Source organism: Littorina saxatilis, linkage group LG9 (assembly GCF_037325665.1).
Source record: "Littorina saxatilis isolate snail1 linkage group LG9, US_GU_Lsax_2.0, whole genome shotgun sequence".
Taxonomy (NCBI): domain Eukaryota; kingdom Metazoa; phylum Mollusca; class Gastropoda; order Littorinimorpha; family Littorinidae; genus Littorina; species Littorina saxatilis.
In genome coordinates, this window is record NC_090253.1 from 41,261,463 (window position 1) to 41,286,614 (window position 25,152).

Here is a 25,152-nt window from a genome sequence, read left to right on the forward strand (position 1 = left end):
ATGGAAAAGTGTGGTTCATCTGCTCTTAAAACAACCAAACAACATATGACAACAACCTTAAAAAAACTAAAAATAAGAACAATAAAACATACGAAGTAAGAACACCCAAAGTACTCCAGACAGGCACGTCCGCCACATCCATACTGCACACACACACACACACCAGGGGCGGATCTGGGGGGGGGGGGGGCAATGGGGGCAATTGCCCCCCCCCCCCCCAGCGGGAAAAAAAAAAAAAAAAAAAGAAGAAGAAGAAAAAAAAGATGTTTCTATGCTGATTCTATGACCATTTCTAAGCTCAAATGGCACCAGATTGCACCATTTTGCTTCCTTTTTAAAAAAAAATTCCGGGGGGGCATGCCCCCGGACCCCCCTAGCATGCTCGGCGCTTCGCGCCATCGGTTCGGCGCTTCGCTTTCGATTCAAAGTGCCCCCCCCCCTTTCAAAACCCAGATCCGCCCCTGACATCCATACTGCACAAACACACCGTCACACACACACACACACACACACACACACACACACACACACACACAACACACAGTTACTAGAATTCTGCGCAATTACGTGATTTAAACTTTGCATGCCGCGTACCGATTATTCAGACGAGTCAGTTATAGGACTAAAATATGTTTATAGTACGCAAAAAAAAACCACCTAATATAGACTTCTGCGCCATTGCGGCGTGAATCAGGTTGCCGGTTAGAGATTACCGTGTCAGACGAGTTACACGCCCACAGCTTCAACATAGTACGCTGAGTAAGCGGTATAGACTCCCTCGACGGTTTACTGATGACAGGTAATAATTATAGTAATAAGTTCAGGGGGCGTAGGCTGCACTTTGATCGCCATTCAATCGCCCACGCCGGACGCTGCCCGGCCACAGGTACTTGGAACTCAATCTTGTAGGCAGTGATATTATATATTAACGCAAGCTCACTGTGTGGTTTCCTCACCAACGATTGACTCGCAGAGAATAGAGCCAGTGCTATCTCCCGAAGCTGCTCGATCTTACGATCAAATGACCGGCGTGGTATATTATTGCAAGCTCACTGTGTGGTTTCCTCACCTCTCTCTCTCTCTCTCTCGGCTCCGAGCTCTCGTGTATCTGTCCACAGACCGTAGAATGTAGGTCCGTGATCTGTCTGTCTGTCTGTCTGTCTCTGTTTTTCTCTCTCACTCTCCCTCCCTCGGTCTCTTTCTCCCTCCCTCCTTACCTCTCTCCCTCCCCCTCTTTCTCTCTCTCCCTCTTTGTCCCCCTCCTTCCCTCTCAGTCTGGCTCTCACTCTCTCTCCCTCCCTCCCCCCCTCCCTCTCTGTCTCTCTCTGTCTCTGTTTCTCTCTGTCTCTGTTTCTCTGTCTCTCTCTGCCTGTCTCTGTCTCTCTGTCTCTCTCTCTCTCTCTCTGTCTCTGTATCTATGTCTCTGTCTCTTTCTCTCTCTCTGTCTCTCTCTCTCTGTCTCTCTCTGTCTGTCTGTCTGTCTGTCTCTCTCTCTCTCTCTCTCTATCTCTCTCTCTCTCTCTCTCTCTCTCTCTTTATCTCTTTCTTTCTTCTTAAACCCAACATTAAGGTGCCTGCGCGAGAAGCGAAAAGGCTGTTGCAACAACAGCCTCGCTAGGTGGTCTGGCCGCATTACCAACAGGTGAGAAACATTTGGCACGCCCACTTCTCCATACACAGTGTTAAAGAATACATATAATTATGTACAATGACGCAGAATATCAAGAAGTCGTTGTATGGCCTGTTAACATCGTGATAACTTGGCACACCTCAGGTTTAATACTCTTTGCTAGGGCGGATGCAGGCACGCCATACTACGCAGAATGCCTAAGTATAAATCAAGGGGAGGGGGGGGGGGGGGGGGAGTGAACGGTTGTTTTGTTTTATGGACAGAGTATTTCATTTTATTAATAATAGACAACTAATTAAAAAATCGACCCACCTTTATATTTTATTGTATATCTTTCTTTTTTATATATAATATAAATGAGACTATTCTTTATCAAATCAATTATGCCGTTTGTAAGGCCATAAATAATATGTTCTCCGTGTAAGAGGTAACAGGACTTCCGAACTGCAAGCCACCGGACAAATATGTTTCATACATCGCGATGTTGTCACTGTTATCTTTAATATTCGCTCTTATTTAAAACGTACGCATAATTTCCATTCATTCGCGAGAGACACTCATGCTTCTGATTTTTTTTTTTTTTTAAATAAAAACTGAATTTCAAAATATCTAGCTTGGGTACAGGTAGATTCACACTGCTGTGTTCTACAGTCATTCAGTCTTTGAAAGATTTGTAATGAACGATTTAAAATCATATTTAGCCTTGGGAAATTGAATTACTTATTACAGGTAGGTTCAGACACCTGTAGTGTCAAGTCGAGTCATTTAGTCAGGGACTGTGCGGAGTGGAAAAGTCAAGTGCTATCAATCACTTCAAGTCGTTGCGGGTCTGATCCCACACGCACACTTTCCACGCAAATCCCAGCTTACAACGTGAACATTTGACAATTAGAGGGAGAGTCAGTTTGACTAGCTAACATTTTATTATAGGGAGAGTCAGTTTGACTAGCTACGTATGCTGTTCAGAAAGTCCTTAGAATGTCATATTATCGCACAGCTCATTCTTAATTTGATCATGCCATTTCCTCGAATGATTCTTCCAGAGCTGCGATACACTTTGACAATCTGTAGACTGAAATACATTTTAAAAACGTCGGCGCGAGTGTATTTGCGGATGCCCTCATGCAATGACCCTCGTTTACTCTCGGACAGCAGCATCCCGCGGGCTCTCGTAAGGGGCTCCGCTCACATACACTCTTCAAAAAAAGTTAAGGATCGGTTGAAAAAAACGGATCTAATTATAAAAAAATTGCCAAAAAATTAAACATCGACATAATGATTAAAAGATTAATGTGTTTGAATTAACAAATGAACAATGAGTCTTGACCTAGAATTTTGTTTGGCAGGCAGAGTTATTTCCCTTTGTGGGACTTCTCAAAAGCTTCTGCATTTTGGAAGAAAAGGGTGGTTTTTTTATAGCCCCATGAAATTTGCGGAACGCATGCCAAGGCAAAAGGTTGTGATGCACGTGCTACAACAGGGTCCTGGCTATGAACATCGCTCACCTGCTTGTGTTTAAAGGTTGACACGCTGACGCAATTATGCACAGTAGCAACATGCCCCCACGAATTCGAGAAAACTGAGCGATTTGGATAGAGGAAGGGCAATAGGATGGCAACAAGACGGTGTTGCTGCCAGGCAAGTGGCCCAGAGGCTTGCAGTGGCTCCCTCTGTCATCATCAGACTAAAACAGAGATTCCACGCAACTGGAAGAGTGCAGGAGCGACAACGTTCTGGTCGGCCCAGAGTCACCACACAAAGAGAGGATCGCTTCATTCAGAGGCAGGCCATGCAACAAAGAATGGCTACGGCAAACAACATTAGGCAACGCCTACAAGCTACCACCAGCACTGTTGTTAGTGGTCAGACGACCCAAAACCGCTTACACAACTTTGGCTTGCGTGCAAGGCTTCCAGTCCGAGGAACAACCCTGACTGCTAATCACCGAGCAGCTCGCCGAGCCTGGTGCACTCAACATATGAGGTGGCAACGCCAGCAGTTGGCTCAGGTGTTGTTTACAGATGAGTCCCGCTTTTGCTTGGAACCTGCTGATGGTCGCATCCGAGTGTGGAGGCGTCGCGGAGAGCGCTTCGCAGAAGGCGCTGTTCTGGAACGACAGCGTTTTGGCGGAGGCTCTGTGATGGTTTGGGGAGGAATCAGCACACGTCTAAGGACGCCTCTGTACCATGTAGTGGGCAACTTGACCGGTGTCCGCTACCAGAATGAGATCCTGCAACCCCTGGTCGTTCCAGCCCTCCAAGCGATCGGCCCTCGTGCGATTCTTCAGGATGACAACGCACATCCCCATCGCTCTGCAGCTGTAAACACCTTCATCCAGCAGGCCAGGGTCAACAGGATGCTGTGGCCAGCCAACAGTCCGGACCTGAACCCCCATAGAGCACATGTGGGACGAGCTTTGTCGTCGCCGGGGTACAGCAACATCTCCCTCCTCCTGCCAATCTGGGTCAACTGCTGCAATGGCTCCAGCAGGAGTGGAATGGAGTTCCCAGAGCATTCATATGCAACCTGATTCACTCCATGCGCCAACGATGTGTTGATTGCCTGGCACACAACGGAGGGCACACGCGTTATTGACACTGATTCACATTGTTGTGAATTCCATTCAGTTTCGAGGGTTGTCACGTTTGACACACTCTAGCTAAATTGTCGCTGCCGCGTTCGATCTTTGCTTTGTTTGTCATTATACTCCTTGGTTGTTCACTTATATAAAAAAAATTTAAATGAAAGAATTCGGTCTTGTCTGTTTGTGTGGCGTGCTTGTAAAAAAAGGTTATCCTTAACTTGTTTTGAAGAGTGTATGTAACTTCAGCAGGACCGACGACGCACTGCAGCTTATCCCAGCCCGCAACACGTTGCATGAAAGGAAAACAGGCCAAGTACTCGTCATAATCACTATCGCGGCACAGATAATAGGCCGTGCGTCGTCTGTGCCGCTGAAACTGCGCAAGTATATTCTGCCCATGACGGGTACCTCTGAGCTTTTTCTTTGCATGTAAAAACAGGACAACGCCGTAAGGGGCAAATTCAGGATAATATAGTGAACGGAACATCACGCAGACACCCTACACCTGTCAGAAAGTCGATTGATATGGATATGTGACTAAAGGCGCAGGCCTTCCCGTATAAACGATTTCAGTTTGATCACCATCTCAGATCCTGCAAGGCTTTTACATGGGATCAGGCCATCCTTCCACTTGGTCACATACCTACATTCCTGTGCATAATGGAACAAAAACTTGAAATCATAATTTATTTTAATTCCAACTTTGAACAGAAAATAGTCAGAATCTTAATTTTTGGTATGTGTCCAAGTGAAGGTATGGGCGGTCTTATTTTTCGTAAAAGCCAGGGCAGATCTGAAATGGTGATTCGAGCTGTTTCAGCCCATGGGAAGGAGCGAGACAGTGCCTTTACACCGAACTGAATGTGGGAGGGGGGAAAGTGGTCGTTGGGGGGGGGGGGGGGGGGGGGCGGATGAGAACGGGGAAGAAGGGGGGAGGGGGGGGTATCGCAGCTGTGGTGTATTACAGTGCTCTACGAGTGAGAAATATCAGTGAATATCATCGTCACCTTATCTTGATCAATATAGAATTAATCATCATCTTCGTCTTTCTTGTCGTCGTCATTATAAACAATACACATTGGTGTCGTCGTTATTTTATCGTCGTCGTCGGCATCATCATCATCATCATCATCATCATCATCATCATCATCATCATCATCAGTCATCATCATTAACAAACCATAATCGTCGCGGCCAACGCCTGAACAGAACTAAATAATTATGTCAGTGGCAAATTAAAACGACGTTAAACACCAAATAAAGAAAGAAAGAATGTCAGTGGCGCTTGTGCCAATAATGATCTGCCGGCTTGAATACAGAGATACTGTTTTGATCCCCCCCCCCCCCCTTCTCTTTGCCTGGCTGTCTGGTTGCCTGTCTCTCTCAGTCTCTTCCTCTGTCTATCTTTCTGTCTATCTGTCTGTCACTCTCTTTCTTTCTCTCTTCCTCCTTCTGTTTCTCTCCCCGGCCTCCCTCCTTCCCGCCTCTCTCTCTCTCTCTCTCTCTCTCTCTCTCTCTCTGCCAAGTTCAGTTTTTCTCTCCATCCTTCCCTCTCTGTCTCTCTTTCAGTCTTTCACTCTCTCTCTCCGAGTCTCTCTCTCTCTTTCTCTCTCTCAGGCTCTCTCTCTCTCTCTCTCTCGCTCTCTCTCTCTCTCTCGCTCTCTCTCTCCCCCCCCCCCCCCCCCCCCCCCCCTCTCTCAGGATAATCTCGAGTCCTTCAAGTGGTACTGACTGACACTGACAATCTATGAATGACTTACTCGCACTGATCAGATTAACAAAATCAGTGTTTGTGAGAGAGATAGTCAACTGAGTCCGCGGCATTGTTCGCCTACACACACTTTGACAATCAATCAATCAATCAATCAATGAGTCTTATATCGCGCATATTCCGTGGGTACAGTTCTAGGCGCTCTGCAGTGATGCCGTGTGAGATGAAATTTTATACGGCCAGTAGATTGCAGCCATTTCGGCGCATATTTACCTTTCACGGCCTATTATTCCAAGTCACACGGGTATAGGTAAACAATTATTAACTGTGCCTAAGCAATTTTGCCAGGAAAGACCCTTTTGTCAATCGTGGGATCTTTAACGTGCACACCCAATGTAGTGTACACGGGGGGAGGTTCGGACACCGAAGAGAGTCTGCACACAAAGTTGACTCTGTGAAATAAATTTCCGCCGAACCTGGGATCGAACTCACGCTGACAGCGGCCAACTGAATACAAATCCAGCGCGCTACCAACTGAGCTATATCCCCGCCCCACACACACACACACACACACTCACACGGCCGACTGGCACGCGCGCACAGACACACACACAGGCTGACAGACACACACACACACACACTTTGACACACTGACACACACACACACTGTGACACTGACACGGACTGTGACACGGTCACTGACTGACGGCACTGACTCAAACGCACTGCCGGACTGACTTCACACCTTCGATCGATGATACAAACTCCCTGCGGAATGCATCAGTAGGCCTACCACCTCATCACTCAAATACGGCATATTTAATACTTAACCGTCAATTATCGACGTCAAAGGGAAATTCGCGCCTTTAACGTGTAACTGTCAGATCAGTGTTTGGGCCATTAACTTGAGTCAGTCAGTAAGTATAACCAGGCTGAACCGGCTTAAAAATGGACTTCTTTGCTGATAAAAAGAGGCCACATGCACAGGCATAAAGACATGGACACTGGTCTGCAGAATGAAACACTCAGGCGTCTGACTCAGTTTTGCGTGGTGGAACTAGGTAAAAGGCGCGAGGGAGGCATCTATACTTTTACATTGGAGGGCAGTGCTGCATACCTGTGAGTGCAGCGGCTGCAGCCTTGATTAGTCATAATTCTCCTGTCAGCAGGCCAACGCGGTACAGAAAGCCTACTAACTTTAGACTTGCGCGGAACTGACGGACCCTAATAACGTGACCCCGTGTAAACCGCTACCGTATCAAGAACTTGAAACACTCGCCCTGCAGACGATCAAGCGTAACATACTAAGTTTGGTCATTTGCGCCCTGTCGTTATAATAATACAAGCGTTCCAAATGGTGTTAGAAAGAGGCACCCACCCTACACGGATGAGAGCAGTAACGATGGCTAAGTTCTATTTTTAGAGAGATAATCCCCAAACCCGACCAATCGAATGCTAGGTACCAAAAAAAGTAAATTCCTTATTCGGACATAGAAGTTCAAGAGGCATAACCCTTGCTATCCGTTCTGCATGCCCCTTTCCTCGAGTCAAGAGTTTAGCTGATAGCAACGACGAACTTGCTCTGAGCATTCGCGTGCTGTCGTATCCTATCTTATCCCACGGCGTAGTTCACAGCGAAACACATTCCCGACTGAAACAGAACGTTTTGGATTGACGCATTTTGCCGACGCAAGTTGTGTGCTAGGGTCTTCCAAGGAGTCCGTTTTAAAACCACGGAAACCGATTTATACCAAACGTTGTCCTTCCTCTTCCTGGAAAGTTTAAAAAGTTTTGTATGGTCGGTTTAGATATTAGCTTGAGTGGGTAAAGGCGGGGACTGACACAAGATTGAAGATATTCTTGAGAGAAGAGAGTAAACTGAGCGAGTTCAAGTTCTACTCCACAAACACCATATCCCTGACTAGGCCTCAAAAGTTTGGCATGCCAAAGTGCAGCTTGATACGTCACTGGTAAGAGCGGTTCCCTATCTCCGAATTAGCCCTAATTTTTTAAAACTTTTTTTCGGCTACGTTCTACGGACTCCGAGAAAAATTGAGTTTGTCCATCTCTTTCTTGTTCCTATTTTTGTGTGTGTCTTTTTCTTCTTCTCGCGAACTGCACAAAAAAGCGAATGATCCAGGAAACGTTGTGAGCGAAAACCTGTTTGCAACTGAAACACGGGCAATGTAGGACTGAAAAGGGAATCAGTTTTATCTGCTTTTGTCTGCGCGCCAGGGTTGCTAACTGAATGTTAAATGGGTATAGGTCACCGGTGACACTGTAAACTTGTTTCTAAACTGACGCTTTGTCACTACCGCGAGCGCACATGTGGCACAATCGGTCGGCAGTGTCAGTCTGTCAGTGTCAGCCGTTTGTCACTGTCAGTGTCAGTGTGGGTGTGTGTGTGTGTGTGCGCGCGTGTGTGTCAGTGTCACTTTGTGTGTCACTGTGTGTGGTCAGTGTGTGTGTACATGTGTGTGTGTGTGTGTGTGTCGGATGTGTGTTTTTAAAGAAAATATATAAATATGTCCTTTTTTTCGTAGAAAATGTGCTCAATAAAAACTCGAACTCGTTGTATGCAAATTATATCCTGTGTTTGCAAGTGCAGGTGTAGAGCAATTCCATGAAAAGTAACAGAAAGATATTTACCAAACTTAACATGTAAATTCTTCTAGGTTATATTTAAGACGTGTTTTCCTATTGAATATTTATTTCGATAAATGCCTTAAATGACGTCATGTCTGTGTTTTTTTTTAGTTTTTTTTATAAAAGTCGTCAAGGCTACACTCGGTCGTGACCTCATTTTTTCCATCAATTCAATTGAAATTTTGGGCTCATTCCAAACATTAAAGTTGTCATTATCATCGAATGTTCGGTACAAGACGCAAATATTATGTCATTATATTTCACTGTACTTTTTTTTATCTTCTCTTGAATATTAACATACTATACAAATGCAATGTTTGGATTAAAAACAAGCTCAGAAAGTTAAAAACAATAATGAAAATTGCGTTTTCCCGTTAATACCCCCATTCCACACAACAGTTCCATAGGTCCCGTTCCCGTGCCGACCAAGGAACGGTGCGGGCACGGGAGGGATCGGGACTGGGAACCGCAATGGAACGTAAATGATCGTTAACGGAACTGCTTTGAACGGTAGGGCCGGAAGGGACGGTTGACATAGTTTGGGCTGCATGTTCAAAATGTTAGCCGTTCTCCTCCCGATCAGAATGAACGGTAATGGAACCTTAACCCATCGGTAACGGAACGCTTGGATCGTTAAACTGAGGAACCTTCAAACAACGGGTAACCCGTGACGCGGGTAGGCTCTCACACACTGAGTTGTCATACCCACATTCCACACATCCGTTCTAGCTTCCGTTCCATTGTTGTGGCAGCCGCACAGAATACATATAGAACTGTTCTATTTCTATTCTGTGGGCAGCCGTCCTTGGTCGGTAGTGTGACGGGAACGGGACCTAGAACGGTTGTGTGGAATGGGGGTATAAGCACAAGCACAGAGAGTGGACCGGGAGGGAAAAAAAATGATGACCTCTGTGGTTAGCCGTGCGCCACCGTGACTTCATGAACCAAAACGTGCGATGGAAAAACAACTAACTGACTCAAAAAGACAACAAACGATTACTGTATTGGGTGATAGGCACAGCGGCTGGTCTTGGTCAAAACTGATAAAGAAAGAAAGGCTGTGTCAGTGCTTACCGTTTTCAATTGTTTCGTACTAATTGAGTAGAAGCACACGTTACGTCGTAAAAAAACATTTGACATAAATTCATATTATATTATGTAGACTACTGTTACCTTTTATGGTCAACACAAAGTTGTACTACTAATATGGATCGGCATCGACTCTACTCCGCAAAATTAATTCAGTGAGGGAACTATTTTTGGCTGCCAGTCATGGTTATACGGTCACAGTAACCATTCTTTTTCTTGAAAGTGTATAAAGCAGGTAGACCTGAACGTTTTCCTAGTATGCAGGAGAAGAGCCCGCAATGACAGTTTTACTTCTGTGCTAGAACTTTTTAAAAACGTAAGTCAAGAAGAGCTTGTGAAAGTTGCGGAAAAGGCGCGTGCACCAAGCTACTGCAACGGAACCTCCCCCCCGTCACATGACCTGCTGAGCCTCGTTCTCTGAAACTCGCACATCCATTTTGCTCACACACACTTTTTCTTACTTTCGTCGAGTTCGTCGACTCCTCTCTTACAGGAGTTTTCGCCATGGCATCCGGTGTAGCTGTTGATGATTGTGCCAAGAACATTTACCAGCTAGTGAAAATGCATGGTAAGGACAAGCTTCGGTACGCTGTGCTAAGAATTAGTGATGATTTAAAAAAAATCGTGGTCGACGACGAGAAAATGGGAACTTCAGAACGCATGGACATGGAAGAACCGGCCCATTTCATGGACGTTATTCGTGAATTGCCATCAGACGATGGTCGATACATGATATATGACTATCCTTTCGAAAAGGAACATCGAAAGTGTTCGAAGCTGATTCTTGTGATGTGGTGAGTGTTTAGATTTCTCAACCTATTTGCTTTGTTACTAGTAAAACTTACTAACTTCGGGATAGAAGTTAGAGGCGAGGAGAGAGGCCGGTGTGCCGCGTTTTCACATATATGTGTGAACGGTGTAGTAGTTTTATTTTAAAGTTCTGTTTGCTTGTTAGTTTTATTTAGCACTGCCTTAATGTCTTAAATGCGACCTCTGGAACTCGTGAGGAGTGCTCCTGCATTACATTTAGTGATTTACAACTGCCGTCGCTAGTGGGGTGTCACATGGCAGGGGGTGGGGCCTTGACCCGTTACTTCCGGATTAAGCAAAGTAGCGGTACCAAGACAGCTATCATTGTCAAGTGCTTCTGTTTTCACACCTGGCTGTGTGAGATCTGCAAAGTGCAATGACCGCGAATAGCTCTTAAGTCCTGACTTTGCTAGCTGTACTATGAGGTCAACAATCATTAGCAATTGAATGACCCAAGTATCTTGCAGAATGCAGTAGCCAGGGTTAGGCCTTTTGTTGTTGTTGAGGGTGTAAGTTACACTGTGATCCAGCTCAGGTATTCTATGGTTACGCCAGAATAACATAATTCTGTTCCATCACACTAAGGTTACATCACAACTTCATGTTTGTCTCCATCATGGCATTTTTCTATTCGGCTGTCTTTTTTCGTCAATCCTGTCAAGATCTTCAATTCAAATTTTTCTGAGATAAGAAAACTGTGAGCCTTCTGTCTTCTGTCTTTAAGTCAAATCCTCTTAATAAGGAATTCATTTAACAGAATCAAAAAACAATGGGACAGGGGCAATAACTCCTTTGCGTCACAGAACGGCCAAGTCATCACAGCGTCAATGAGGCATGACATTAGAATCCCAGAAACAGTTACGACTGCAAAGCCGCAGAGAGAGTAGCCTCCCTGTCGTAAAGCATAGAATGGCTGAACCGGATTGCTTCTAAAAATCTTGAATTCACCAAGTGTATTCCTACAATTTTAATCTTTGATAAATTGATATATATATCTGACAGGTTCCCTGCAAACAAGTGTTCAGAGAATTTTTATTTGTTTCACTAACTTGCCTGTGTATGTACAGTAGTGTACTGTGTAGAGCCAACACCAGTAACTGCCTAGTTTAAGTTATATTTCTTGCATGGTCAATTCTTGTTCCTGATTCCTTTCATGGGTTTCAACCTTGATACAATTCAAATAGTTAATCATAATGTTTTGTCTTGTATTAGTTCTAGATAAATCTGAGGAAAGCAGTGTAGTCTTCTCATAGTAATACAGTGATAAGTGATTATTTACAGTGGCAGTGGAACCTCCCTTTTAAGACCCCCCAAAATCTAAGAAAATCAAGTCTTAAAAAGGAGGGAGTCTTTAAATGGGGGTAAATTTTCACAGAGGTTATGAGAAAGCCTGAGAAAACAAGGTCTTAAAGGGGGGGTCTTAAAAAGGGGGTTCCACTGCCCTGTGATATGTAGTACAACCTGCCCTTGCACCTACCCCTTAACAGGTGACCACCTGCCCGCAACAACAAGCCCACAAGATCCCCGACAAGGTTTTTTCTATAAAATTCACCTTACCCTAGCGACCACCTGTCTCTGATGACCCCTTTTGGTGGATGGTTGTTATGAACAGGTTCGACTGTATAATCAGTGAGAGTAGAGCTAGTGTCAGGGTCACACTCACTTGCTCCAGTCATGCTGGTCAAGGTAATACTTTTCAATTCATTATAGTTTATACCTTTTCGTAAATTTGAAATTATGGTTGGCATGCACGCATGCACACAAATAGTAATACACACTGTCAAACACAGACACGAAAACGCGCAGAGAAGGACATATTCTTGGCTAGCCTTGAGTGACCGAAACTTGTCCAGCTGAAGCTTAGCTGTTAGCACTCGACAATGACGCCACAAACGTCATGACGCAGAGAAAGACAGTGACGATATAGTAAGAATTCCGGCCGCGGCCGCCTGGTGGGTTAAGTGTGGAGATTTTTCCGATCTCCCAGGTCAACTTATGTGCAGACCTGCTAGTGGCTTATCCCCCTTCGTGTGTACACGCAAGCACAAGACCAAGTGCGCACGGAAAAGATCCTGTAATCCATGTCAGAGTTCGGTGGGTGTCGCGATATAACCTTGAACGGTTGAAAACGACGTTAAACACCAAATAAATAAAGAAAGTTCGGTGGGTTATACTAAAACACGAAAATATCCAGCATGCTTCCTCCGAAAACGGCGTATGGCTGCCTAAATGGTGGGGGTAAAAACGGTCATACACGTAAAATTCCACTCGTGCAAAAACACGAGTGTACGTGGGAGTCTAAGCCCATGAACGAAGGAGAAGAAGTAAGGAGACATGAGCCAAGTTTGGCCAGCCCAGACTGGCAGGATCCTTGATGGCTTATAGGATATCTACTGTTATATTATATATATGCTGTTTTTAACGACTCCTTTGAGGTTTGGTTTTCCTAAAGTAGCCTAGTATGAGTATGACATGACTCGAGTGGTCTCAGTCGGTGCAGCCGTTTCAGAGCCTTTACCAGGCTTTAGTCATCAATACACAGACAGACACACAGGTACAAGCTTTATAAGTTAGATATAGTACAGTAGCACTAACACTAACAGGGCAAATGCCATTAATTTACAGTGGAACCCTCAACTTCAGTCCTACAAAAATGGGAGAAAATGGTTTGCCCCAGAGCGCTCGCAGTGCGCATGACAGCCGTTTCTCGGGGCAGTGCAGGAAAGCGCTCGCGAAGCACTCAGCAAGCGGCTTTGGAATATGCGCGCGCTTCGTATTCCTAGATGGCGGCGGTGGTTAAACTGCGATAGCGTGTCGCTGTCTTCTCGGCGTGGTTTTCGACGTGACCCGAGGGATCTATCGCTTTTCAAGGTTTAGGGACCACCCCAGCTAAATTTCCTATCGTAACGACGTTCTGTCTGACGATTTCACTGACCGAATCGTCTGCTAGCCTTAAGAAGTACAACTTTTTTCATATCTCACAGCATTCGTGCCTTCTTCGTCGCCATCTTGAAGCGCTTTCCATCGTTATGAGCCCGTTGCATAGACCCATCCAGAGCGGCTACTCTCTGAACGGGCACTTTGATTCAGAGCAACGCATGGCTGTTGTCCTGTGCAAGTGGACTGTAGGCAATTGTTTATATGGTCAGTTAACTATACTGGTAGGTGTCATGTGTTGTTTGATCAGCACCACATCTCCTCTGTGCCTTCTGTCATTTGCCATTTTAGAGACAAGGGCTAGTTTTATTGATGAGGTATTGCTGCCTGACCTCTGTGTGCTGAACCACTGCGCCGATCAGTGCCTGTTCTGTTGGTCTGATAGAGAATACTACATGGCTTGCTGTGTCGTACCAGATTTACACGAGTTTTTTTTTTTTAAATTGAACTATGCGTCGTGTGACCGGCTCTTTTCAGGTTTAGTGCGTCGTGTGACCCGCTCTTTTCAGGTTTAGTGAGTCGTGTGACCCGTTCTTTTCAGCAACGAGTGTAAATCTGGTACGACACAGCAAGCCATGTAGTATTCTGTTTATCCTACATACAGTACTTACGTGTATTTTACTCAAAACGTCCCGCAGTCGATGCGGCGAAATTGAAGACGTCTCTTTTGAAATCTCGATTTCTTTCAAAGCCTTGTATAATCTCTTACGTCAAAGCAAAGAAACGTGACTCTGGAAAGTGTAGCGTGATGTGTTCTAAAAATTCATTGAGGGGGAGGGGAATTAGCTAGCGCAATTTATTTTCCGCAATGACGTTTGTCTTTGGCATCGTAAGCAGTGGAAAAACAGGTCCCTGCCAGACTTGCTTGACATGACCTCATTTACATGATACACACACATGTGGTTTGAACGATATTGTTTTCTAATGAGTGATCTCTTTCACATGTATATATATATATATGTAGGATAAATGGTGTTACTCTTCATTTCCTGAGTAAGGAACAAAAATCCCAAAACAGATAAGGCCACACACAAAAAATAGTCTGTTTACGGTATCCCGACCGACCCTATTTTTTCGCGCGACCCAAGACTTTTATTTGGCATTTGGGGAAGAAAGAAAAATGTAATAAAAAAAAAGTTTGACTTAAAAATATGGGGTTTTTTTTTTGGGGGGGGGGGGGGGGGGAGATCCCGACCTACCGACCCTATTTATTTTGCCTATGTTACCGTAAACAGACTTTTTTTTTTGTGGCCTAAACTGCCAACGTTCCACAACATTCAGAACCAAACCTACCAATAACATGCCATTGGTTTTTTTGGTTCTAAGTAAAGAACAGCCTGGAGTCTTGATTAATTTCTGAGCCTGTGCCAAAAGGTGATCCTTGAAATGGGACATTCACATGCAAAATTCAGAATGCAAACAGAGCTTTGCAAATTTAATATAGTCATTTTGACTGTTTTACTTTTAGGATTCTGTTTTTGACAGTTAAAAGATAACTGGTGGCATACCTTTTTGATTATGCCGGGACAAAGCTTGATATTTATGTGTGTCAGCTGTAACGCAGGACACAGTACTATGCTTAATATTTTGTTCATATAAAGTGTTAAATGGCTCAAAATCACATTTTTATACATGTATACATGCATTGTAAGCTAAGGATATATTGCTATTGCTCACATAGCTGAGACTGCTGGACTAAAAAAATGACGTAACCACTGTGTCTTCCGTTACGATTGACACATAACAAGTCAAAATTTTCTTCTCACAAACGCAAAAATAGTTTCAGAGCAAAAGTTTAAGAAGCTATGTTGTATTTATGGCATTGTAAATGTTTTGGTATCCAAACTTAGTTGGATTTCTATTCTGATTACTAAGATACTCATATTTGTGTGTCACTCGTAACGAGACATGAAATTTTGTTTCAAATCATATTGTTCACTTATTTAAAAAAAAAGAATGTAATTTTGGACAAAATTAGTAATAAGTAACTCATACTTATTGTTTGAATACAAAATGAGCCAGGAGAAACATACACAGGATGAGTTTTCAAATTTTGTGTGTCAACTGTAACATGTCCCGGAAGACATTAAAAATGTCCCGAACAATGAATAACTGCTGTGACAAGACATCAATCTTTCTCAATTATCATTAAGAATACCAACCACAGGAATTGTGCAAAAGGGGAAGCAAGACACATGCTGATTTGGGTGATTTTTAGACTTTTGTGTGTCAATCATAACGGCCTGCTGAAGACACAGTATGTCAATCGTAATGGTTCTGTGAAGAGGACACAGTACAAATATTTTATTTTGTAGCCTAAAATAACTACATATGCCCTTCAACTAAGTTTTGTTCAGGCAGGTGTGAATAAAAGCTATCATTTTAAACTGTAATTTAAAAGAGAGGAAACAAATTGTGAATTTTATAAGGAAATGGTCAATCGTAACGAAAAGAACAGTAATTATAAAATATTTGAAATTTCAAAAATAAGTGTACTAATGACATCTGAGTTTTTCTTTTGTCATGAGGCTTCAATGTAAAGACTCTTTTCTTGATGTTAATGTACTGAAAGCTATCAAATATATAATTAAACAAGAAAATTGCAGTCTTAAATTTGAGAAATTTAGGACATGAACCGTTACAGTTGACACGTCACTTTTAAAACTCAAATTTTTCATAAATATTCGAAGATGATTTGGGTGCAAACTCATTTGAGCAAATCCTCATTATAAATACACTCAGAAATACAATCAAGAAATTTAATTTCCAATGAGCATACATGCTCTTACAAAACAATGAAGTAGCTATGTGTCAAATGTCCCACTTTGAAAGTGTCGGATTTTGTCATTTTGGGGCATTCTAATAACCTTTTCAAGACCTTCCAATTGATAAAAACTGATGAAATTATCTGTACTATCTCTCTGAAGGGTTTACTTCAAGAAGGAGTGGTGCTATTAGTAACTTGCTGCTTTCATAAAGAGAAATTATTCTTGAAAGGTAGGTATCTTCTTGCTGACCACGTTTTGGCACAGGCTCGATCTAGCGTCCGGTTCAGTGCGTAGATGATGGACTAGATCTGTGTTTGACGTTTTCCGGAAATAAATATCTGTCGTTTTTGTGAGCTTTGGTGAAAAGTCTAATGATTAAAAATAACTTTAGAACTCTGCATTTGATCAATGATTACATCTTTTGTCATTAAACATTTGAAAGAAGCGTTTGTTTTAAATGTATAGACCTGTACACTTAATTAACGTTGCAACTGGCGCTTGAGAAGCATTTTTGAATTGTTGATGTTGAAATGTTGTGTAGAGTACACTCATTTTTATGTAAATACGCCAAGGTTGTTTGAGAATACTCAAGTGCAAAACAGGGGTTCCCAGGTCTGTTACAGAGTTGTGTAAGTAAAATATAAATTAACACTTGTAGGTTGTAGTTACTGTTACTGTTAGAAATGGTACACAGTAGTTTCACTAATTTCAGAGGTCAGGGAGAGGGGTATGTTTTTTGCAGAATTACCTATAAGTTTATAGAACAAGATAACAGTGAAAATGTCCTCACCAGTGACAGAGAAACGAACAATTAACATGGACAGGTTTCGAGGATTTTCGTCAGCAAATACAATACTCATAATATAAGCTTATAAGTGGGTGTTGAGTATGAACAAGTCTTTTGATGTGTGTGATAAACTAAAGCATGGTGTGTTGTGTGACCCACTCTTTCCTGGTTAGTGCGTCGTGTGACCCGCTCTTGTCAGGTTTAGTGCGTCGTGCGACCCGCTCTTTTCAGGTTTAGTGCATCGTGCGACCCGCTCTTTTCAGGTTTGGTGAGTCGTGTGGCCCACTCTTTCAGGTTTAGTGAGTCATGTGACCCGTTCTTTTCATGATTAGTGCATCATGTGACCCGTTCTTTTCAGGTTTAGTGTGACCCGCTCTTTTCAGATTTAGTGCGTCGTGTGACCCACTTTCTTGTTTGGTGAGTCGTGTGACCCGCTCTTTTCAGGTTTACTGAGTCGTGTGACCCGTTCTTTTCAGGGTTAGTGTGTCATGTGACCCGTTCTTTTTAGGTTTAGTGAGTCGTGTGACCCGCTCTTTTCAGATTTAGTGCGTCGTGTGACCCACTCTTTCTTGTTTAGTGAGTCGTGTGACCCGCTCTTTTCCGGTTTAGTGCGTTGTGTGACCCGTCCTTTTAGGGTTAGTGTGTCATGTCACCTGCTCTTTTTAGGTTTCGTGAGTCGTGTGACCCACTCTTTCTTGTTCAGTGAGTCGTGTGACCTACTCTTTTCTTGTTTAGTGAGTCGTGTGACCCGCTCTTTTCAGGTTTAGTGCGTCGTGTGACCCGCTCTTTTCAGGTTTAGTGCGTCGTGTGACCCGTTCTTTTCAGGGTTAGTGTGTCGTGTGACCCGCTCTTTTCAGGATTAGTGTGTCGTGTGACCCGTTCTTTTCAGGGTTAGTGTGTCGTGTGACCCGCTCTTTTCAGGTTTAATGAGTCGTGGGACCCGCTCTTTTCAGGTTTAGTGCATCGTGGGACCTGCTCGATGAATTTCTAGTACATACTTTTTGCTTCTAGTGTGTATAGCCTAGGCTACAGGACGCCGGGACACACACTTTGGGGAGCCCTTGTAAGCACTTAACGTTTGTGTAGACTGCATGGTCTGAATCTGATGGTGACTGTGACACAGAATATTTCTATGGTTAGCAATGAAAGTTTGTGTGATAAAGCATGGCTTGCAGTTGCAACAGAACATTTACGGTCAGCTTTTAATACATTTGTGTGTGGTTTGTTTTTTGACAGGGTTCCATCAACTATTCCCATCAAGAAAAAGATGTTGTATGCCTCTTCCAAAGACGCCCTGAAGAAAGCCTGTCCAGACACTGCTGCTGAATTCCAGGCCGACTGCGCAGATGACCTCTGCCATGACGAAATTGTAGCTAAGGTGGGCATCACTATTTACCACTTTACTCCATGGAACCCCCCTTTTAAAACATCTAGAAAATTGCGTCTTAACGGAGGTGCAAGTCTTGAAAATGAAATGGAGGTGAATCTACGGGCTTTATGACTATGGGTAGAAAATGTGGAAAACTGGGTTGTAGAAGAGGGGAGTTCTCAAACGAGGACTGGCGATGAATTGAAACATGTTAGCCCAAACAAAAATATATGTCTCGACATGTATTTCTCTCTCTCTCGACTGTATACAGAGATAAGAACAGCCTCGCTTTCAGCTAGATCCTGCCTAAAAACAATGTTCAGACCTCATGTTCAGACTCGGCGTAATGATTCCGAAAGGACTACTTTTTAGTGGTCAAGTTCAGTCGTCCGCATACTCGAAAGTGAAAAAAAGATGAAACGTTTTGCTACAGTATCGGAGGATGAACTGTCAAAGAAGAAAAAGAATCTTGTGCCAACCACTACGCAGAAGACCATCCGAGTTGTTCAGAAGAAGTTCTGAAACACGTCACGTTCCAAATCAAAAGACAACATTCTATTCTCTTACGTCACTATTCTTGGTTTACGGTACTATTCGGCGGCTTTGCTACGAGTATGCCATAGTCTTGGTTGGCCGAGACCTCAAGGTGGAATGCGAGTGATAAGGTTTGTTGATTTTGCTCAGAGAAGTGGTCCGTGTTCAAGCAAGTTTCTTTCTTCTTTGAAAACAAAAACCCTAAGACCAGTGAATGTCAAGATATATATGTTAATTGGATCTGTGATCCAAACATGCCTTTTGGTCAATCTCGATGGCAGTTTATTCCACTCGCCCTCGATTGACCAAAAGCCATGTTTGGATCACAGATCCAGTTAACGTATAATGTTGGTTTAGGGTAACGTGACCAAAAAAGAAAGGGTCGGTAGGTCGGCTTTTTTTCCCCCTTAAATTTAGTTGATTTTAAAGGAGGTTACTTCCCTTAGTCTCTGTATGGTTCGCATAATGTGCCAAAAGTTGGTGTGTTTTTTTTAGAAATGAAAACAAGTTTTAGGGTCAGCGGGGAAAAATAGGGTCGGTCGGGTTACCCTAAACCAACATATATTTTTATTTGGCCTTAGTTCATGGATGTCAAGCTAATTTCAAAACTATTCATCAGAATGATTTGAACTTTTACCTTTTCTGCCCATAGCTTGTAGAACAAAACATCTATCATCATGTCTTAACACTTTTGCGACGGGAGGTGACTAAATTAGTAACAGCGCTGACACGCCCACGGACGGGAAGTGAGTATTTGAGTAACAGACATACAAGGTACACGACTCGTGATTGCTTCCCGGTTTTTGAAGCTTGCAATAAATTGAGTTGTTTCCCTTGATACATGTGACTTGCTCTTTCGCCATGTGCAAATTAGAGAAGATTTGAGTGGTTTTTTCGAACAAAAAAAATGAATCTAAGGCGAGCCTTGTCACGGGAGGAGATTCTCCGGATGTTGGATCTTGAGGATCCTGTAGATCATGATTCCGACGTGTTGTTTTCGCCTCAAGAAAGCGATAATAGCAGTGATATTGAGGAAGAAACAGTCCTGTTGTTGCTAGTATGAGTCGGCAAACTACACGTGGTAGGGTGGTACTGCATGGATCTTGGAACCGTGTAGTTGCAAGGGGGGCGTGGCAGCACTGATAACAATGGATGGCTGGAGCCTCCTAATCCTTTTGGAAATGCTCATAGGTGTACAATTGGGACTTTGTTGTGAAAATGTGACTTATATTCAATATGGATTACCTAGACATCATTTGGTGAGTGTCACAGTTTTGTTTCATTTGAGTCAGGATGCTGTGAGTGAATGCGGGATTTGCTTGTTTTTTTCTTTGTACTGTCTCCTTATTTCTGTGTAGAATTTTAACAATATTTCAGCTAATTCATAGGTTTTACACCTTGTTTGGTTATAAAATTATTTATAATACTTTCTGTTAAAAAATAACTTTTAAAAAAGCAGTGGAAAAGAAAACACACACAAAAAAACGTTAAAAAACACAAATTATCCCCCTTTCACCCCCCCTTTGCTAAAACAAATCGCGTGACAAACTTATAAATAGCATGACTGAACTGGGCATCCATTTTTTAATTAGTACACAAAATTTGGTGGTGATTGGACTTAATTCAAGCTTGCTAGACAGATTTCTTTACAGTTACTGTTTTTTGGGAAGTTTCTTGGTGGCAAGCTTGGGCAGGCAGGACGTTAACGCCGTGGCAATGCTAGTCACAATAGTGTTAAACATTTCTGCAAAAAGTTCAAATCATTCTGATGAATAGTTTTGAAATTAGCTTGACATCCATGAACTAACATGTTACGATTCATCGCTTTGCTTATTTTATTTATTTAATAGTTATAAACTAAGTCAATCTAATAAAAGCAAATTGCTTTGGGATCATATACCATTATTTTACATACATTGAAGCAAATGCACACCAGATTTTAACACAAACAGTTCCATGGGTGTTACTCTTCCGGCTTTTGCCGGATTTCCGGTTTTTGAAAAAATCTGAAGCCGGAAATTCCGGTTTTCCGGGTTTTCAAAAAAAAGAAAAAAGAAGAGCTTCGTTTCGCTAAGTTGAAATAACGAGCAGCGGTTCCGATCCGACTTTTGACACCGGTTCGCGTGCTTTCTCGGTTCGCTCCCTTGGATTTGCCGCCATCTTGCTTATTATGATTTGGTTTCGTCGGTGTCCAGAAACTTTCTTTCAAACTTGAGCATTTTGGACCCCTGCCTTTCAGGTTTTTTTTATTTTTCCCAGTAACACCCATGCAGTTCTGTTTCAAGAATGCTGTGGTCAAATGACTTGAAGAGACAAAAAGTGTATTTTTATGGTAGCTTCTACCCTTAAAGGCACAGTGCAGCTCACAGCCTTCGTTTTGCGTTTTTGTTGCAGCTGAGTGCATTTACAGTTCAAAAATCCTCCTATGGTAGTAAAACAAACCCAAAACTACCCAACGACGACATCTGTGAAGCTCGACAGTTTCTTGTTCACGCGAGTGCATAAATTAACCTAGTTATTACGTGGTGTTTGGTCGGAGTTCGATTCAACTGAGTGATTCCGGCCTCCATTTTGTTTTACACAAACTCATGATGACGTCTGACATAGTTTGCTGGTGACGTTTCTTTTTGTGCATGATGTGGTGATCTACCTGATCTAAATTTAGATAAAAAAAATAGGCCAAGACCAGCCGGGTCCAAGTACGAAATTAATTCGTAAAAAAATCGCAGTTCTTGACTCTTTGGATGCAAGTCAATGAAACTTGGTAGTTCTTCTAACGGATAGCTGCCTGAGGTATGACTAAAAGCCCCAGGGGCTCCGTGCACCTGGATTTGACAAGTTCAGTACCTTTAAGCAGAATGAGAATCTGTTCCACAATCAGTGGAACAGACTTTCTTGTTTTGCAGAATCGGTGAAACAGACTTTCATGTTTGAAGGAATCTGTGCTTCAGTTGTCAACATAGTAAATTGATTTTAATTTGTTTGTGTGTGTGTGTGTTTCAGCTGGTCAAGATCTAAGTGAGGGGGGCCGAGGAGCGGAAAGGAGCTGAGTTTTGGAGGGTGTGGGGCAGGATTCACAGCCAACAGTATTTGGACACAGAGGCCCCAGTGACACCAGCCCCGTTCCAACTGTGGCTGTCACACGAACAATGATGCCACTGGAGGCGTAGTGGCTTCTTTCTGTGTCACCAATGCTCGTCCTTTCCACAGCAGCATTATCTCACTGTGTATCACCGTTCACTGCATCATCCCTCAGAGGTCGGGCCCTGGTTCTGTCCTAGATGCTCGAGCTCTCTGCTCTCATGTTTGTCAATTATTGTTAGAACTTGTGGACGTGTAAAGGGCTTATCTTGAGGGGTGTTTGTTTTTTTTTGTTTGTTTTTTAATCAGGAAGGGATATTGAGAGCCATCTGTTTCGATTGCATGGCAGTTGTGATTGGCATTACCTGACTTATTTTTCTTCGAGTTTTTGACTGACAAATTTGTGTTAGAGAGAAGTGTTTACAAGTTGACTCACCACAAGTTGTTGCCTTTCTACAAGTGGTTGTGCTTTGTGTCTGTGGTGGAGATATTGATTGGCAATCATTGTCTAATATTTCCGTGCTGTGTTAGGACTGAAATTTCAAAAGTTAACGTTATGCTTGAGCCAAAGTTGAAGTGCATTTAACCACACCTGCTTATTGCAAACAAGTAACAGTCATTGCCAGTTAATGGTTTAATTTAAGGGTATTGTAGTGGTTTTAATCAGCTAGTTTACCTCCAGAACCTGCTGGGACTATTTGTTGAATACAGAAAAAACTTGGACCTGTGATGATTGGTTTAGCGTTCAGTGCTGTGTTTATTGTGGGGCGTTGTGTTCACATCTGAGGTTTCACATTTTTGGCCAGCAGCATTTGTGTAAATTTGTTACTGAAATTGCTATTGTTTTTCTAGTTCCTTCCATCTTGTCTCCCTCCCCCCTTTAGACAAGGACAACTTTTTGTTTCAACGTGTAAAGAAAAAGCAAGCTCATTAATCTAGTCTGCAGGAGTCAAGACAACAAACCAATATCACCTTTTTGTATGTGTACTAGTACAGTATAGTGGCATTTTCTTCTCTGAATTTATGAATGTTTCTTGTAGGCATCTGTATTTAAACTTGTACACTTTCTTTTGTCACACATGCATGGTAAGATTGAGTGTCTGGTATGCAAGACCAGAACCCAACAAATGCCTGCAAGATGAATGTGTACCAGCTATGGACTTGAATCAACTTTAATCCCCTTTTGGTGCGCGCAGCAGAGCTGAACATTACAGTGTGACGTTGGCTGTGTATGAGGGTAGAGTGGATGGGCGTGGTGGTAAGACGTCAGCCTCCTAATCTGAAGGTCGTGAGTTCGAATCCCGGTCGCTGCCGCCTGGTGGGTTAAGAGTGGAGATTTTTCCTATCTCCCAGGTCAACTTATGTGCAGGCCTGCTAGTGACTTAACCCCCTTCGTCTGTACACGCAAGCACAAGACCAAGTGCGCACGGAAAAGATCCTGTAATCCATGTCAGAGTTCGGTGGGTTATAGAAACACAAAAGTACCCAGCGTGCCTTTCGGCGTATGCTGCCTGAATGGCAGGGTAAAAACAGTCGTGCAAGTAAAAATCCACTCGTGCTAAAACATGAGTGAACGTGGGAATCTAAGCCCATGAACGAAGAAGAATAAGAAGGGTAGAGTGAAGACCAGAGATATCATACCAGAGAACACAAACATCAGCTTATGAGCATACATGTAGTGTCATGTTAACTTGTCTCCAAGTGAAGCAGGCTTGAATAGCACTATTTTTCACATGAAGGGAGATAATTGTGTCTCACTATTTAACTATACCACCGAGTGTGATTGAAATTAGTGATTTTGGTTTTGTGTACCAGACATTTGAAGTTATTATTTATTTATTATTGCGGTCAAGTTGTGTGAAATGTATCTAGTCGCGTTGATTTATATAACATAATCGTGGGTTTTTAAGTCACAATTGAATTTATTTAGAAGTTATGTTTCCAGCTCTTGAAGTTCCAGTTTGGACTAGTTTCGTTTCTTCACCATGCAGGCGACATTGTCCAGCTCTGACTAGTGTGTTATCAAAGTTCTGTACATATCCTCTTGTGTTTCTGCATAGGTCATTTGTACTTATGTGGCTTGGCATTAAGTGTCGGTGTGAATCAAAATGTTTGTGGATAACGAAACCAGAGAGTGGCCATCCTGTTGTGCGCTGCATCGGAATACCTGGGGATTTAAAATTAAAGCTTGTTAGTTTTGTGGTTAATATTTCAGTCTCTGTAAGTATTGAACAGTTGCACGTTGAATTATGTAAATGATCAGGAAGAAAAACATGTGTTCTGTGTTTAAATACAGCTTCAGGGAGGAGGTATTTTAGTTTTCTGTTTTACTTCTTCAAATCTTATTTACTGTTGTTTCATCTTTCTAAGTTTACAGTAACTGTTCTTTTTGTGTAAACCATGACAAAACAGTTACGGATGTTTTTCAGGTTTTGTTCAGTCCCTGCTACTCTGATGATGAATGAGTGACAATCAATATGACAGACCGCTCAAGAACACAGGTCCAAAATAGTCAACAATCTGTTGCTTGCAAAAAATTGTCATTTCACCAAAGCCAAGCATACAGCATTAAATTTCTCCCACACCTCAGATACTTTTACTTTTGTAATGATTATTTATTCCCCTGCTTTGGTGGCTAAATGTATGTTGCCCTTTTTTCATGCATTGATTTTAAAAGCATTGTACTTACAGTGCTGTGAAGTTTCGTCACAGGTTTTGTTCTAGTTTTGATTGGATATAACGTTTGAAAGTGTAGGATGCTAACCTGTGAGGTAGCTGTTACTGAAGTTAGTTGACTTGGGGTTATTAACGTTTTCCAGTTAGGGAACATATCTCTTAAATTAAGGTGTACACATGCAAGTGTTCTTTTGCCCGAAGCAGTGTGTAATGAGCAGAGAGAAGCAATAAATTTTTAAAACATTCTCATGCTGTGTGTGTGTGTATGTCACTGTGTTTGTATCATGTATGTATATTTGTGTGTGTGTGCACAGATGTCTATATGTTGGTGTGTGTGTGTATGTCACTGTGTTTGTATCATGTATGTATATTTTTGTGTGTGCACAGATATCTATATGTTGGTGTGTGTCACTGCATGTAAGGAGTGTCTCACTGTGTGTGTGTAAAACCGTGACAGCGCACAGTCATCTTCTGTGAAGCAAGATCATTGTTTGCAATATCTGTGATCTACAGCATGGCACTGACAAGGG

The 25,152-nt window shown here is 42.7% G+C and overlaps 1 protein-coding gene across 1 annotated transcript; it reads left to right on the forward strand.

Annotated features, from left to right (window-relative positions):
* Positions 1-10,053: 10,053 nt before the first annotated feature.
* Positions 10,054-24,867, forward strand: LOC138976119 (actophorin-like). Its single transcript, XM_070348945.1, has 3 exons — positions 10,054-10,454; positions 18,199-18,340; positions 21,869-24,867. The coding sequence occupies exons 1-3, from the start codon at positions 10,165-10,167 to the stop codon at positions 21,881-21,883; spliced, it is 447 nt and encodes a 148-aa protein (XP_070205046.1). The 5' UTR covers positions 10,054-10,164; the 3' UTR covers positions 21,884-24,867.
* Positions 24,868-25,152: the final 285 nt, after the last annotated feature.

Coding starts and splice junctions, on each gene's coding strand:
- LOC138976119 (XM_070348945.1), top strand. CDS start 10,165: ATGGCATCCGGTGTAGCTGTTGATGATTGTGCCAAGAACATTTACCAG. Junction 10,455..18,198: donor AAGCTGATTCTTGTGATGTG/GTGAGTGTTTAG, acceptor GTTTTTTGACAG/GGTTCCATCAACTATTCCCA.